Raw genomic sequence first — 17,171 nt, 5'->3', positions numbered from 1 at the left:
TGAATGAACATTAATTAAAGTAAACTAATTTATTACCATAGCAATTGAAATATTATCATTAACTTGCCAATTATTGCTAGCAGTATTTATTTCAATTTCCATTTCATTCCATCCTTAGCAATTTTTTTTTCTTTGAATTGAAATGAAAAATTTATTTTGGTCCTTCAATGAGAATTTAATTAGTTAAAATATGATTGAACTGATAATGATTATAACTAAAATTTAAATTCAGTCCTGCAAATGGTTATTTCTTGCACAATGAAATTATATTTGTAAAGTTTAGGAAGACTTTCTGATATGAAACGAACTGTAAAATATTGAAAAACTTTTTTTTAGAACTTTAGATTTAATAAAATACCTCAATGGCAGCTAATGCTTCTACTAAAACACTCAAGAAAAGAAAGTCGATTACAGGTATGCAAAAGAATAGTTTAATTACAGGCATACAGAACTGATAACAAAATATAATTTGGAATGCAATTAATTAATTGGATTTTAAGTTTAATTTAATTACTTATAAGAGAGTCGATCCTTTTAAAATATCATTTTAATCTCTTTAGGTTATCTTTGCCAGTGATTCCAGTATGTCTTACTGTCAACCTGAATTACTTATAACTTTGCACAGTCAATTACTGAAAATATTATTTCATTTCAGATGGAAATAAAGCACGCAAGAAGCAAAGTCCAATAGATATTACAAATGAAATAACTGATCAGGATAGCATGTTGAAAGCATCGAAACTTCAATTTTCCTATACGATCGGCGATTTGAAAACAATCGAAGTGAAATGATGGATTGAAATTTTAACTTTAATTAACGAATTGCAAATTAGTATTACACGTAGTATTGTAAAAACAGAGTTAATTGCATTATTTCAGGTTACCGGCGAAGGTTTTTCATGTAAAACTGATAACGGATGTACTTCAGGTAAATTTTGTTTCAATTTCAAATTTAAAAAATAGTAATTCTTGAAGACTTGTAAAGGAAAAAACAAAAAGTAGAAATGAGCCGTTAATTCAACAAATTCCGGAAGAATGAATGAATGAGAGAATATTTTGAATTTCAGAATTAACTGCGTCACATCTTCCGGATGTTTACAAACTTTGGGAATTCCATGCTCATTGGGGAACAGAAAAAGATTGCGGCAGTGAACATTTAATTAATGGAAAAGGATTTTCCGCCGAGGTTAAACAATCATTTAAATTTTTTAAAAAAGTGAAGCACTACGAATTTCAATATTTTCCTCTATTTAATGACATCAAATTGGCCTAACCTTTGACCTTTACAGCTACATTTCGTTTTCTGGAACAAAAAATACAACGAATTTAACAAATGTTTAAACAAATGTGATGGATTGACAGTTTTGGCTATTTTTTTGCAAGTTTGTTTACATTCTTTTATTCTGTTTGTTTACATTATTATTTCCATTTGATCAACTAACAGTCAATAATCAATAAATTAAATGGCGCAAATGTCATGGCGGTTGATATCATATATTCGCTCGAAAAAAGAAATTTTTATCATATCCTACAAGTCACTCTACAAATTTCCTCAATTATATTCTGCATTTAAAAGAAATTAAATTAATCAAATTTAGAAGTTTTTAGACAAAAACCACGTAATGTATAAATTACATTTGCGTTTTACTATTCGAAAACTCAATTTTTTTTAAAAAAATTGACACATTACTTAGCAAACGATTTAAGGAAGATTCAGTTGATAATGAAAATTTTTCGCCAATTATTGATGGTCTAAATAATTCATTGGGCGGTTTAAGCCGTGTCAACTTGGAACCAAATTTTGATCCACTCAAATTACTTCCAGGTAAAATCTAATTTTACAGGTGACAGGTGTCATATGAATTAAAGGTAGATGATTTACTACCTGAACCCATAATCTAATTAACGTACGTTTACAGTGAAGCACTCGTATTATACGTACGAGGGGTCACTGACCACGAAACCATTTAATGAGTGTGTCATCTGGACAGTACTGAAACATCCTAATACCATAAGTTTTAAACAGGTAATCTTTACAATATTAAAACTATCCTTTTATGTCTAATTATGATATTTACAGTTTTATTGGTAAACAAAACTGTAAAACAATTTAGCAAAAGTAATTTACTAATTAATTAATTTCAAATTAATTAATTTCGAATTATGTGACAGTAATGAAGCATTTAATGACATTTGCATACAGCTGGAATTATTACGACGAATTGTCCCCAGAAATTGTCGATTTCAACATCCGTTAAATGAACGTAGAGTGAAGCGCTCATTTAAATTTATTAAAAAATCTCAATGAATGAACGATTGATATGATTTTTGGACTTTTGGTCTTATCACTTTCTGATAATCGATGGTTAAAAATGATTAAATCTGTTTTTAGCTTTGACTGTTAGCATATTGATAAACAGCTAAGAATACTTGGATAAATGATATGAAATAAACGTAAATGTCACCAAACAGAACAACGCTTCTGAGGATTTAATAAACTTCCAAATGAACAATTGAAAGCTTGGCTAAATTCAGGTAAATTTGAGAGTGGGCCATTGACACGATACTTGGCTGAGCTATGTTCATTAGTAAGCACTTGCTTGATTTGGGCTTCTTTCGTCTGATGGCCACACCAAACCTGACAACAATATCACCTTTCACCTTTCAGTTTTGAAAGCTACTAAATTCACATAAAATTAATCGATCAAATTAAAAGGACACTGAATTTGAATTCTGTTCACCTGTGCAAACGAAAGGAAAAATATTTGTTCGTCGGTGAACTTTGACATGCCCGGCAGTTTATGGGCAGAATGACCGATCTGCTCGATATACTTTTTATATGCCTGTAAATAACAGACTTTTAGTTAAAAGATTGCTAAAATGTCAAATTTTTAATAGAAATCTTATTGGTGGAATAAAGTATTTACCCGAAATGATTGTTTGATTCCACCGTTGTCAGCGATATTTTCCCCTAAGGTAAACTTCCCCTAAGGTAAGTTTCCCATTTACCTGCAAGCAAATCAATTCATTTCAATTAAAAAGTTTAATTTAACAAATAAAGTAGTAAAAGCAGTGTAGCGTTTGCATCCACTTCATCAGGAATTCTGGAAAATTTGAAACCGATTATCCGGAATTACTACTACCACATTACTGCTTCTACTTTTGCTAATTAATTTAAAGATCTATCCATTATTAAAATTAATCAGTTTTGGTTAAAATTAATCAAAATTAATCAACTGGACTTCATGGATATATTTGTTTCGTATTTTCAAATATTAAAAAAAAAATTAAAAGCATTTAAACTCGTTTTTCTTTTTTTTTTTTTCTTTTTTGATTAAGTTTTTTCTTTATTAATATTTTAAGCTAATAATTTTTATTAACAAATTTTCTGTATTGCAAGCAAATTTTTTCAACCATTTCCAAAATGAAATATTTATGCTTTCTTGTGAATAATAGAATAACACAAAAAAGAGGAAAACAAATGACATTAAAATTAACAAATATCATCCAAATATGAAATAATTTTTTCTTCTCAAATATAAGTTATTACTTTTATTTCTCTTATTTTTACTAATTATTTTCAAAATTATTTTTTAACTTTATTTCTAATATTTGTGAATAGATTAATTGCATTTACTATTTTCATCAATAAAATAGAAGAAAAAAGGGTGGCAAAAAAAAAAAAAATTTTAACTGATGGGTGGAAGAATATTGATGGATGCAGAAATACCAATCACAATACGAAGCCAATAAACAAATCAAAAATGTTTGCAAATATAATTTTGAAGCGAAGATTTATTACTCAGCAATTTTTTCATTTTGATCCTATGTAACTGTAAATTTTAACAAATTATTGTCTGCAATTTGTTCACAGTTTTTTTTTTTTTTCTAAATTGCAAATTTTATTTTATTTTTTTTTTTCATTTTAAAAAAGCTATCAAATATATTTTAATTGTTGCATTACGAATACTTTAATTTTTTTTAGTGCTAATTTAGATTAATAGCAAAAGAAAATAAGAAGGAATTGATGTGAATATATTTTGTTGTGGAATGTATTCACTGCCAGATATTTTATTTTGCCTCAAACTTGGGTAATTAAACCCGACAAATTAATATTATAAGAACGCATAACGAAAGATATAATATAATTATAAAACACTAAAATAATATCAAAAACCATCCCAAAATGTAGAATGAATAACCGTAATGGAGGATCGGTTGGTTTATATACAGAACCGAACTGACAACCAGATATCCGGTAGAGGACATTTAACTGATGTGAAACAAAGATTGCTAACAAAGGGTTTTTTTATTGTGTGAGAAAAAGGAATTAGCATAATGGCTTAAATGATCTAATGATCTACACATAGATCAGTTACAAATGTGAAATTATTTGGTGAATGACTTATCAGACATCTAACAAAAGTATTAGAATTTAAATATAATTTAAATGTATCGTTTTTTATGACATATTTCACATGAAATTTCATTTCTTTTTTTTTTTTTTGAATAAATTTGTATAATTCTCACATTTCATTTTTTTATCGTTTGAACAATTCACCTTTAACTAGAATAAAATTTCACATTATATTTATTGCTCTTAAGTTTATTTCTAACAATCAAATATTTTGTTATTTCAATAATTTAATTCTTAACTAACAAAAGAGAGAGAAAAAAAAGAATTGATTTGAATATATTTTTATATAAGCTTAATCATTTAGTTATTTTATTATTATCAAAGAAAATGAAAATTATATTTTCTCCTCTTTTGCTCATTTTGTTTACATTTAATTTGTTGTTTAATTTTATCTCAATTACTGCATTTAACCTATAACTGTAAAAAATTGATCTTTTGATTACTATAATTATAGAAAAACAATGCTTCAAAATTAAATTTCCAAATTTTCAACTTTTCAAAAAAGAAAAAGTGAAAAAAAAAATCAAATTTCAAAGTAAAATAAAACTCCTAAGACAGACTTTTTTTGATTAAAATTTCATGTTTAACAAAATTTCTCGATTACACATTTTTTTCAAAACTTTTTCAAAATCAGTTAATGTAATCCAGAATTCAAATTTTTCTTAAATAATGTTTTTAGATAATACTTTCGTGATACTTTTATGATTATTATAGTAATTGTGGAAAGATTAAATTTAAATAATACACAATTTAACATTTAAAAGAATTCATTAATTCATTTCAGATTCATTACTGCCATTTTTTCGCTTTTTCATAGTTTATGGATAAATTTACAATTTTGTGCATTTCACTTTTATGCATCATTTCTCACGGTGATTCATTTTGTTGTTTTAATAGTTCACTCTCGGCTAGGATAAACTTTCAACTTTTTGTTTACTACTTTTAAGTTTATTTCTGACAATTAGCTAATTTTATTTCATTTTCTCCAATAATTTTATTTTTTTTTTCAATAATTTCAATAATTTTCAACTTTTTTAAAATAAATATTTCAATAATTTTCAATATCTTTTTTTCAGTTTCAATATTTCAATAATTTTCAACTCTTTTAAAATAATTATTTCAATAATTTTTTTTCAATTTCAGTGTTTCAATAATTTTCAATAATTAATAAATTTCAATAATTTTTCAATGCTACTAAATTATTTTTTTTTCAATAATTTCAATAATTTTTTTTTTCAATAGTTTCAATAAATTTTCAAATTCAATAACAATAATTTTCAATAATTCATAACTAGCAAAAAAATAAAAAAAAAAAGAAAATACTAATACCATATGTGATACAAGTAAAGCAATTTTATGTGATGTGATTTTTTTTTTTAAAACTAAAATGAAAATTTCATTTTTTTTTTTTTTTTTTTTTTTGGTAGTATATTTACCTGATTGTATTCCAATTAGTTATCCGGTTTTGAATCAAAAAATAAAATTGGGCAATTTTGCAGTAGAAATTTTGCTGCAGAAGTTATATTTATTTATCGATTTTGCATGAAAATTAAAATAAATTTGTCCGGAAAATGATATTTTAGTACAATCAATATTCTTAGTATTAATAAAATATAACGAAATTAAAATATAAATTTTCTTCGGAAATAATATTTAAAATTTATTTGTTCCTTTTTTACTTTTTTTTTTTTAACGTATATTTGTCATTTATAGCATTAACGAATGATATTCTGAATAGGAATGATTTATTATTAAAATCAAATTTCAATACCAATTTTTTATCCAAAAAAATGACTAATGAAATTGATGAAATTGGATATGCTACTGCTGCACATAATATTGTAAGTTTAATAAAATTAAATATTTATTTCAAAAAACTTTTCCTCACTGAAATTTTATTTCCAATTATTTTTTTTAATTCTAATTTTAATTCCTATAGCAATAAAAGCTTAGAAATGATGAAAATTAGGAGTTTATTAATAATAATCGAATTTACTTTACTTTTTTATTGTTACTTATTAACTTTGTAAAATAAGTTTTTCTTACTTTTTTTTTTTTTTGCTTTTTTTTTTTTTTTTTTTCTGTGAAATATTTTAATAGAATCTTTAGGAAAGTCTTAGAAAGAAATACAGATATCTAGGATGGGAATGTTAATTTATCACCTGAATTCAAGCTAAATTCAATGAATACAACAGCCGATCCATGCAATGACTTTTTCCAATATGCTTGCGGCCGATGGATTCATGAAAATCCGATACCGGATGATCAATCCGGATACGGAACATTTGTAATAACCACAAACATTGTACGAAATCAAATGAAAGGTAATTATTAATGCAATTTTTTATAACAATAAATGATAATTTTTGAAAGTGTTAAAATGATTTTTTGATTTATCATTTCATTTTCAATAATTGTTTCAGTATCGAAAAATTCTAAAAATAAAATATTTATTTTTTTTTTAATGCAAACTATTCAATTTTTTGTTTTCAATATATTTATGTATAACTTTAATGATTTGCATTTATATCGTATTTTGATAAACAGTTTAAAAATATTGAACAAAATTATAGAATTACTGGATCAAAGTATATTATGAAAAATGATATATTGTATAAATTGTTAAATTTTATCTTTTAATTAATTTACTTTCCTTGTGTTATTCTATTTAAAAATGATTTTTCCATTTGAAACTTTTAGTTTTTAAGTAATCCGAAAATTTTGATTATTTAAGTATCTATAAGTGATTTTTTTTCCATTTCTAGCATTATTAGAATCAAATAAAACGAAAAGTTATATAATTCCTGGATTAAATTATATTATAAAAAAAGATATATTGTATAAATTGTTAAATTTTATTTTTTAATTTATTTTTAGTATTTAAGTATCTATAAGCTACTTTTTTTTTTCTTTTTTCATTTCTAGCATTATTCGAATTAAATGGAACAAAAAGTTATATAACTTCTGGATCAAAGTATATTATGAAAATTATTATATAGTATAAATTTTCAAGTTTTATTTTTTAATTAATTTTTAGTATTTAAGTATCTATAAGTTTTTTTCTTTCTTTTTTCATTTCTAGCATTATTAGAATCACATGAATCGAAAAGTTATACAATTCCTGGATTAAAGTATATTATAAAAAGAGATATATAGTATAAATTGTTAAATTTTTCTAAATTTATTTTTAGTATTTAAGTATCTATAAGCTATTATTATTATTGTTTTTCAATTTCTAGCATTATTAGAATCACATGAATCGAAAAGTTATACAATTCCTGGATTAAATTATATTATAAAAAAAGATATATTGTATAAATTGTTAAATTTTTTTTTAATTTATTTCTAGTATTTAAGTATCTATAAACTATTATTATTATTATTTTTCAATTTCTAGCATTATTAGAATCACATGAAACGATCACACCAAAATGCATTGATATGGCTCGTATTCTTTATAAAGCATGTATGAGTGTTGAAAAAATTAGCACTGTTAAAACTGAGTATGTTTTTTTATTTATTTTCTAAATTTTTTTTTTTAAAAAAAAAAAAAAAACATTTTTCTAATTTTTGTCTAAAAAAAAAAGAATTATTGAATTAAATGGAATATTTTAGAATATAATTTATAAATTAGATTAAATTAATAAACATATAATTTAATTTATAAATTATATGAATTTATTATGGTTTATTTTTATAGGCAATTAATTGAAATATTTCGTAAAATTGGTAAATGGCCATTACTTGAAGATAATTGGAATAATTATATGATTGATATTACGGATATGATAGCATCAGTAACTCAAAATTTTGGTGATCCAATTTTATTCAAAGTTTTTATTGATGCTGAATCTAAAAATACCACAATTCATGGTTTATATGTAAGCATAATTTGATCAAATTATGTAAATTTAAAAAAAAAAATTAAAAATTTTTGTTTTTAAATTCCTTTTTTTAGAGGATGTAAATTTTTTTAAAATTATTTTTAAAGTATGTAAAATGTAAATTAAAAGTCATTGTTAAGATGGTTGAAAAATTTTTTTAAAAAAAAATGCTACATATATCATTTTTGATATTAGAATGATAGCATATATATGTCATTTAAAAATGGAAATGATTTAATTTTTTAATTGCTGATAATTTGCTCCAAAATTCTTTAAATTTTTATGAATTGGTTTAAGAACAACAATTTAAAATGATTTTTTATAAGAATTAATAAATTATCTTTAATAAAATGAATACTAATATAACAAGCATTGCTTATTTTTTTTTCTTTTTTTCAAATAAAAAATATTTGTGGAGAAATTTGCAGATTGATCAAGCTAATTTGGGTCTTGGTAGTGGTACTCGAGATTATTATTTAAATTTAATAAAGTTTCCGAAACATCTTAAAGCTTATAAGGAATATCAATTGGAAACTTTGAAATTGGTATTGAGCGGAGCTAATATTAGCTATAATATATCAGAATTAATAAACGATATTAACGATATTATAGCATTTGAAATTGAAATTGCTAAGGTATTATTTTTGCATTTGTTTTAAATCACAATTTTTTTCAATTTTTACAATCTATAATTTGAAGGTGGAAATTAAAGAATTTAATTTCTTGGATTGAAATTAAAAACGATACCGATGCAATTTGCAAAGTTGAAAAGTGTTATTTTATTAATGAATTAACTTCTATAATTAGTTATTTGAATGATTTTAACTTTAAATACAATCATATTTCGATAAATTTTAACTTAACATATGAGTATATGATATTATAATAGTTAAGGCAATCCTTCACATTTTACAAATTATATATATTTCGATGTAAAATTTAAAAGTTTTGAAGTGAAAATTTATTTTAGTTTATTGTACCGGAAGCAAACCGACGTAATAGCTCACGTTTATACAATAAAAGAATTATTGCTGATCTATACACATTAATTCCACAGGTTTCTCTTTAATTTTCATAATTTAATTTACACGTGAATACGATTAATTTACTAGCATATCTTTAAAATATAAATTTAATTAAAAATTTAAAACTTGAAAAAAATTCGACTACAATTATATTTCGATATATTTTTAATGAATTTTAAGATGACATTGAAATTGTTGAAATTGTTTGTTTTTTTTTTGTTATCTCATATTATTATTATATCAATTATCACAAATTCCACAAATTGAAATTGTTTTATTATCTCACATTATTATTATTACTATTATTATTATTAATACTATTATTGTTGTTATTATCATTATTATTATTATTAATGCCATTATTGTTATTATTATTATTAATACTATTATTGTTGTTATTATCATTATTATTATTATTAATGCCATTATTATTGTTACTATTATTATTACTATTATTATTAATACTATTATTATTTTTATTGTTATTACTATTATTGTGATTATTATTATTATTAATACTATTATTATTATTACAAATAGAATTTATTATTACAAATTCCAAATAGTTTAATATATTTCAGATTAATTGGATTAAATTTATGTACCACTTAATACCAGCATCAATGCATGATATAATTGATAATCAAACAAATATTATAATTCAAGAAGTGGAATTTATGAAAAATTTATCAAATTTATTGAGCACAACAAATAAACGTATCATTGCTAATTATATTTTTTGGCGAACAATTGATGTTTGGAGTGATATTTTAGGCAAAAAATTTGATGATATCCGATTGGTAATTATTTATTTTTTGATAAACTTGTTTTTCTTTTAAATTATATTTGATGATATTTAATCTTAACTTTAACTAATAACTATTAATGGAAATTTAATTAATTAATTATCAATAAATTTTGTATTATTAATAGTTTAATGAGATTTTTATTTTCATTTAATTGATAAATTTAATAATTCTTTGTTAAATTCAAAAATTCATTGATTAAACTCTTTTGTGTTTTTTTTTTTTCCTTATTGCAAATAATATTTGAAATAATTAAATTAATCTAAATTTATGTGTAAAAAATATTGTAAATGTTCAAAAAAATATATATATTATTTTGAGAAAAATATGTTTAATAATTTTCATAAATGTATAATTTTTTTTTTTTTTTAAATTTTAATATTTTAATAGAAATTAACACGTGTAATGAGTGGTCAGCAAAAAATGATACCACGTTGGCAGCAATGTGTTCAAAGGACGGAAAATTTATTAGCGCAAGGAACCAGCGCTTTATTTGTTCGAAAACATTTCAGTTCTGAGATACGGAAGGAAGTATTGGTACGATATTTAGTTTAAATATTCATTATGAAAATTTTTCAATTGAAAAATTTATTTATAATTATTTGTTAAATTTAAAAGATTAAAATTTAAATTTATCATTGATAAATTTTGTTAATTAATAACAAAATAGTATGGCAAAAAAAAAAGTGCTTTTTGTTTTTGTTTTTTTTTTTTTTTTTTTTTGGAGAAAAATTTTAAAAAATTGGAAATTAATAATCAATTTTGTAATTATATAATATTGAAATTTTTTTTTTTAAAAAAAAAATATTTTCGATATTGTTATTCTATTAATACAGTGGCTGGTTTATGCAAGGAACAACAAAATTATTGGAAGTATTATAGAAAATTTCATATTTTGATTTAAAAATTTCACATTTTAAATTTGACATTTTGAATTCTTTAGGATATCCTAGAAAATATTAAAAAAGCATTTCAAGATATTGTTGAAGAAATAGATTGGATGGATAATAGTACTAAGAAAGCTGCTTTACAAAAGGTTTTTATTTATAATTATAATTAATTCTAACATAAATTGTAATTTAAATTTTTACATTTTAAAATTTTACTTTTAATTTCAAACTTTTATTAATTGATTAATTCAAAAGTAATATTAGGTAAGGTAATATTTGATAGAAATAGAAAACTTTATTCAATTCAAGAATGCAATATATTTAGAGCCAAGATTGCTAATTAAAATTATTTTAAATTATCAAGAAAGAAGATAAGTTGAAAGTAAAAATCAAAATTAAATTATTGATTTCTTCAGTTTAATTCATCCTATCATCCATTATCGTTAACTTGAAATAGATTATTTGGCTAGTAACTGTCTTTTCGGCTAGTTTGACACTCTTCTATAGCATTCTATTGCAATGAACATTATTATTGTATTAATTTTTTAGTTAATTCATATTCTGATTTACAAAAAATAATTGATTAACATTTTTAGGTTGCTGCTATCACCAACAAAATTGGTTATCATGATATGATAATGAATGATACAGCACTTACTGAATATTACAAAAAGGTTATTACAAGCATAAATTTTATAAATATTTATATTTTGCGAACATGATAAATCTATTATTATTATTATTATTATTATCACTATTATTATTATTATTATTGTTATTATTATTATTATTTATTATTTATTATTTTTATTTATTGTTATTATTATTGCTATTATTATTGTTATTGTTATTATTATAAATCGATAATATATTTAAATAGTTAAGTTTTTTTCGTAAAAACTACAAATACTTAAAATTGAGGAATATTTAATGATTATTGTAATTAGCTGCCATTCAAGTTTCAAAGATCAAAAATAGTAGGAGAGTATGAATTTAAAAATGAAAATAAAATGAACAATTAAAATTAATGAAATCTATTTCAAATCTCTTTTAAAATAAGTTTAAAACTTATTGTTTGCTTGGAAAGAAAATGAGGAAAAAAAAAATAGTGTTTTAATGTGAAATTTCAAATATTCCAAAATAAAATCAAAAAATAAAATCAACTATTTATTGAAATAATTTTTATTTTTTCATTTCATTAATAATTATTTTTATTTTTTTTTTTTTTTGCATTCATTTTTTTAACCAAAATTTTATTTCTATTATTTTCAATTATTTATTTTATTATTTGCCAATTTATTAAATATACATAAAATCTCTTTCATTTATTCTATTTTTCTATCACATTTTTGAGAAAAAAAACTTTATCAATTAATAAAGTAATTAGGAATTTTTATTGTTTTCAGTTAAATATAACCTCGGAAGATAGTTATTTTCAAATTTTACGTAAAATAGCAAAATGGGATGCGGAAAGATATTTTTTACGTCTTAAAAAACCATTCGACAAATATGAATTTGTACAAAGCGCTTCAACTGTTAATGCATTTTTTACATTTCGAATGAATTCACTTAGTAAGTTTTACTCCTTTTTTTTTTATAATTTATTAATTTTTTTGTTTTTCATTTTTTTTTTTTAATAATTTTATAATTTTATTATTTTTATAATTTATTAATTTTTTTGCCTTTTTTTTTTTTTTTTCATTTTCTTTTTAATAATTTTATTATTTTTATAATTTATTAATTTTATTAGTTTAAATTGAATCAAAAATATTTTAGCACTGCCAGCTGGTTTCCTTACACCACCATTTTTCAATCGTTACTATCCAAAGTTAGTGCTTTTCATTTTTATTTTTATTTTTTTTTTGCTTCACTTTTAAATATTCAATGTATATTTTTATTTTCATTATTTTTGGTTTCCACTTTGACCTTTATGTAAATGAAGTGACCAAAAATGGATGGTCATTTGGTCATTTTGGTCAATGATAAAATGAGAAATGTCATATTAATAATTTTTTATTTTTGGCTGAATCTTTGATATCATTTAATGATCATTTCAAAATTAATTAAATATTCCAGGGTTTTTTTTTTGTGATCAATATAAGGTTAATGCTGCTAACTTTTTAAGCTTATATTTATGTTGCAGTGAAAGAAGTGCTTAGAAAAATTTTTTTGATAAATTTAATTTGTAAAATTAAGAAATTTAAATTTCAATTTCTATCGCTATTAATAAACTATAATTATTTTTTTAAAGAGCAGCAAATTATGGTGCATTAGGTACAGTGATGGGTCATGAATTAACACATGGCTTTGATGATGATGGTTTGATTTCATTTTGATAATTTTTTTTTTTTTTTTTTCACACTTATTCATTTCATCATTTTAATAAAATTTTTAATTTTTTAATTTTCAACAAAAAGCCAACAAATTTTTTTTACTTTATTAAAAAAAAAATTTATTATAAAAATTTGCATTTAAATATTTTATATTAAAACATTCATTTAACAAATAAATTCTATTTATTAATATATGTTTAACTATTACCTAATGAAAATGTTATATTTATTTATTAACTGTTTGATTAATATTTTATATGAAATTATTTTTTGCTATAATTAAATTTAATATAATTTAAATGTTTTATGTGCTATTTCCAAGAATTCTATTTAGTGATTTATATTTAAGGAAAATGATTACCATAATCTATCATTAGAGAATTTGTTATTTTAGAAATTAAATTATCAATCGATTAGTATAACCAATAAATTATCAGTAAATTAGATTAGTTTACTTTATGAAATTTCAAATCAAAATATTTAAGAGTTCATAATAATTATACTTTAATGCATTATGTTATCATTTTAGTCTGTCATCAAAGCTTATTTTTCCTTGCAAATAATTAATTTTACATGTAATTATTTTAATGATTATTACAGGAAGTCTTTATGATATGAATGGTAATTTGAATAATTGGTGGAGTAAGGAATCGTATAAAAACTTTAGAAATAAAGCGCAATGTTTCATTGAACAATATGATTCATATAAAGTACCAAATACGGATTTTAAAGTAAGAAATGAAGTAACAATGGTATATCCTATGTTTTGCTTAGAATTTCATTTCTCGAGATTGATTAATTTTAATAATTGACAGATCTTTAAATTAATTAGCAAAAGTAGAAGCAGTAATGTTGTAGTAGTAATTCCGGGTAATCGGTTCCAAATTTTCCAGAATTCCTGATGAAGTGGATGCAAACGCTACACTGCTTTTACTATTTTATTTGTTAAATCAAACTTTTTAATTGAAATGAATTGATTTGCTTGCAGGTAAATGGGAAACTTACCTTAGGGGAAAATATCGCCGACAACGGTGGAATCAAACAATCATTTCGGGTAAATACTTTATTCCACGAATAAGATTTCAATTAAAAATTTGACATTTTAGCAATCTTTTAGCTAAAAGTCTGTTATTTACAGGCATATAAAAAGTATATCGAGCAGATCGGTCATTCTGCCCATAAACTGCCGGGCATGTCAAAGTTCACCGACGAACAAATATTTTTCCTTTCGTTTGCACAGGTGAACAGAATTCAAATTCAGTGTCCTTTTAATTTGATCGATTAATTTTATGTGAATTTAGTAGCTTTCAAAACTGAAAGGTGAAAGGTGAAGTTGTTGTCAGGTTTGGTGTGGCCATCAGACGAAAGAAGCCCAAATCAAGCAAGTGCTTACTAATGAACACAGCCCAGCCAAGTATCGTGTCAATGGCCCACTCTCAAATTTACCTGAATTTAGCCAAGCTTTCAATTGTTCATTTGGAAGTTTATTAAATCCTCAGAAGCGTTGTTCTGTTTGGTGACATTTACGTTTATTTCATATCATTTATCCAAGTATTCTTAGCTGTTTATCAATATGCAAATTAATTATTTTATTCCTTAACATTTTGTCACTAACAGCCAAAGCTAAAAACAGATTTAATCATTTGTAACCATCGATTATCAGAAAGTGATAAGACCAAAAGTCCAAAAATCATATCAATCGTTCATTCATTGAGATTTTTTAATAAGTTTAAATGAGCGCTTCACTCTACGTTCATTTAACGGATGTTGAAATCGACAATTTCTGGGGACAATTCGTCGTAATAATTCCAGCTGTATGCAAATGTCATTAAATGCTTCATTACTGTCACATAATTCGAAATTAATTAATTAGTAAATTACTTTTGCTAAATTGTTTTACAGTTTTGCTGTTTACCAATAAAATTGTAAATATCATAATTTGACACAAAAGGATAGTTTTAATATTGTAAAGATTACCTGTTTAAAACTTATGGTATTGGGATGTTTCAGTACTGTCCAGATGACACACTCATTAAATGGTTTCGTGGTCAGTGACCCCTCGTACGTATAATACGAGTGCTTCACTGTAAACATACGTTAATTAGATTATGGGTTCAGGTAGTAAATCATCTACCTTTAATTCATATGACACCTATCACCTGTAAAATTGGAGTTTACCTGGAAGTAATTTGAGTGGATCAAAATTTGGTCCCAAGTTGACACGGCTTAAACAGGCTAATGAACTGCTGAGACCATCGATGATTGGCGAAAAATTTTCATTATCAACTGAGTCTTCCTGAATGAACTTGAAAAAATTCCTGCGTGAAAGAAAAAAGTTCCTTTTTACGGACGTGAAATTCTGAATCTAAATAGCAAAACTAATTCAATCTTTAAATTACATATTAAGCTTGAAAATATTTGACGAAAAGTTGGTCAATAATTTCTTTTTTCGAGCGAATATATGATATCAACCGCCTTGACATTTGCGCCATTTAATTTATTGATTATTGACTGTTAGTTAATCAAATGGAAATAATAATGTAAACAAACAGAATAAAAGAATGTAAACGAACTTGCAAAAAAATAGCCAAAACTGTCAATCCATCACATTTGTTTAAACATTTGTTAAATTCGTTGTATTTTTTGTTCCAGAAAACGAAATGTAGCTGTAAAGGTCAAAGGTTAGGTCAATTTGATGTCATTAAATAGAGGAAAATATTGAAATTCGTAGTGTTTCACTTTTTTAAAAAATTTAAATTATTGTTTAACCTCGGCGGAAAAGCCTTTTCCATTAATTAAATGTTCACTGCCACAATCTTTTTCTGTTCCCCAATGAGCGTGGAATTCCCAAAGTTTGTAAACATCCGGAAGATGTGACGCAGTTAATTCTGAAATTCAAAATATTCTCTCATTCATTCATTCTTCCGGAATTCATTGAATTAACGGCTCATTTCTATTTTTTGTTTTTTTTTTTTTACAATTCTTCAAGAATTACTATTTTTTAAATTTGAAATTGAATCAAAATTTACCTGAAGTACATCCGTTATCAGTTTTACATGAAAAACCTTCGCCGGTAACCTGAAATAATGCAATTAACTTTGTTTGTACAATACTACGTTTAATAGTAATTTGCAATTCGTTAATTAAAGTTAAAATTTCAATCTATCATTTCACTTCGATTGTTTTCAAATCGCCGATCGTATAGGAAAATTGAAGTTTCGATGCTTTCAACATGCTATCCTGATCAGTTATTTCATTTGTAATATCTATTGGACTTTGCTTCTTGCGTGCTTTATTTCCATCTGAAATAAAATAATATTTTCAGTAACTGACTGCAAAGTTATAAGTAATTCAGGTTGACAGTAAGACATACTGGAATTACTGGCAAAGATAACCTAAAGAAATTAAAATGATATTTTAAAAGGATCCACTCTCTTATAAGTAATTAAATTAGACTTAAAATCCGATTAATTAAAACTGTATTCCAAATTATATTTTGTTATCAGTTCTGTATACCTGTAATTAAGCTACTCTTTTGCATACCTGTAATTAACTTTTTATTTCTGAATTTTTTTAGTGTTTTAGTTGAATCGGTAGTAGCCATTGAGATATTTTACCGAATCTAAAATTTGCAAAAAGGTTACGCCAATCAGTTTTAATCATTTTCGATAGTCTTTTTTTTTATTCTGATAAGCGAATTTATACAAAAGTATCTTCTAAATTTTATTTTCTGATCTTTGATAACATAACTGATTGTGCATTAAATATTCTATTTTAATTTAAATTTGAACTTTTAGAAATTTTGCTATCATAATT

The 17,171-nt window shown here is 23.3% G+C and overlaps 3 protein-coding genes across 3 annotated transcripts; 2 read left to right on the top strand and 1 right to left on the bottom strand.

Moving 5' to 3' along the window:
- Window positions 1-362: 362 nt before the first annotated feature.
- Bma-cah-4.1 (Uncharacterized protein) lies at window positions 363-1,836 on the top strand (the record flags this gene model as incomplete). Its single annotated transcript, XM_043075817.1, has 5 exons — window positions 363-414; window positions 656-783; window positions 880-928; window positions 1,068-1,186; window positions 1,708-1,836. 5 exons carry the CDS (start codon window positions 363-365, stop codon window positions 1,834-1,836), a joined length of 477 nt encoding a protein of 158 aa, XP_042931751.1.
- Window positions 1,837-6,207: 4,371 nt separating this feature from the next.
- On the top strand, window positions 6,208-14,875 carry Bma-nep-11.2 (peptidase family M13 containing protein; the record flags this gene model as incomplete). The annotated part of the gene is made up of 17 exons (XM_043075816.1): window positions 6,208-6,258; window positions 6,591-6,741; window positions 7,815-7,920; window positions 8,118-8,298; window positions 8,730-8,936; window positions 9,272-9,358; window positions 9,908-10,126; window positions 10,523-10,669; window positions 11,076-11,168; window positions 11,619-11,696; window positions 12,429-12,594; window positions 12,799-12,850; window positions 13,274-13,341; window positions 13,956-14,086; window positions 14,344-14,409; window positions 14,494-14,595; window positions 14,699-14,875. The coding sequence occupies 17 exons, from the start codon at window positions 6,208-6,210 to the stop codon at window positions 14,873-14,875; spliced, it is 2,082 nt and encodes a 693-aa protein (XP_042931750.1).
- A 187-nt stretch (window positions 14,876-15,062) lies between these two features.
- Bma-cah-4.2 (Uncharacterized protein) lies at window positions 15,063-16,959 on the bottom strand (the record flags this gene model as incomplete). Its single annotated transcript, XM_043075815.1, has 7 exons — window positions 15,063-15,167; window positions 15,333-15,439; window positions 15,534-15,651; window positions 16,125-16,243; window positions 16,385-16,433; window positions 16,530-16,657; window positions 16,899-16,959. The coding sequence occupies 7 exons, from the start codon at window positions 16,957-16,959 to the stop codon at window positions 15,063-15,065; spliced, it is 687 nt and encodes a 228-aa protein (XP_042931749.1).
- Window positions 16,960-17,171: the final 212 nt, after the last annotated feature.

This window comes from Brugia malayi, assembly GCF_000002995.4.
Source record: "Brugia malayi strain FR3 genome assembly, contig: Bm_v4_ChrX_scaffold_001, whole genome shotgun sequence".
Taxonomy (NCBI): domain Eukaryota; kingdom Metazoa; phylum Nematoda; class Chromadorea; order Rhabditida; family Onchocercidae; genus Brugia; species Brugia malayi.
Note: the sequence above shows the minus strand (reverse complement) of the source record. Positions and strands in the feature narration are given on the sequence as shown.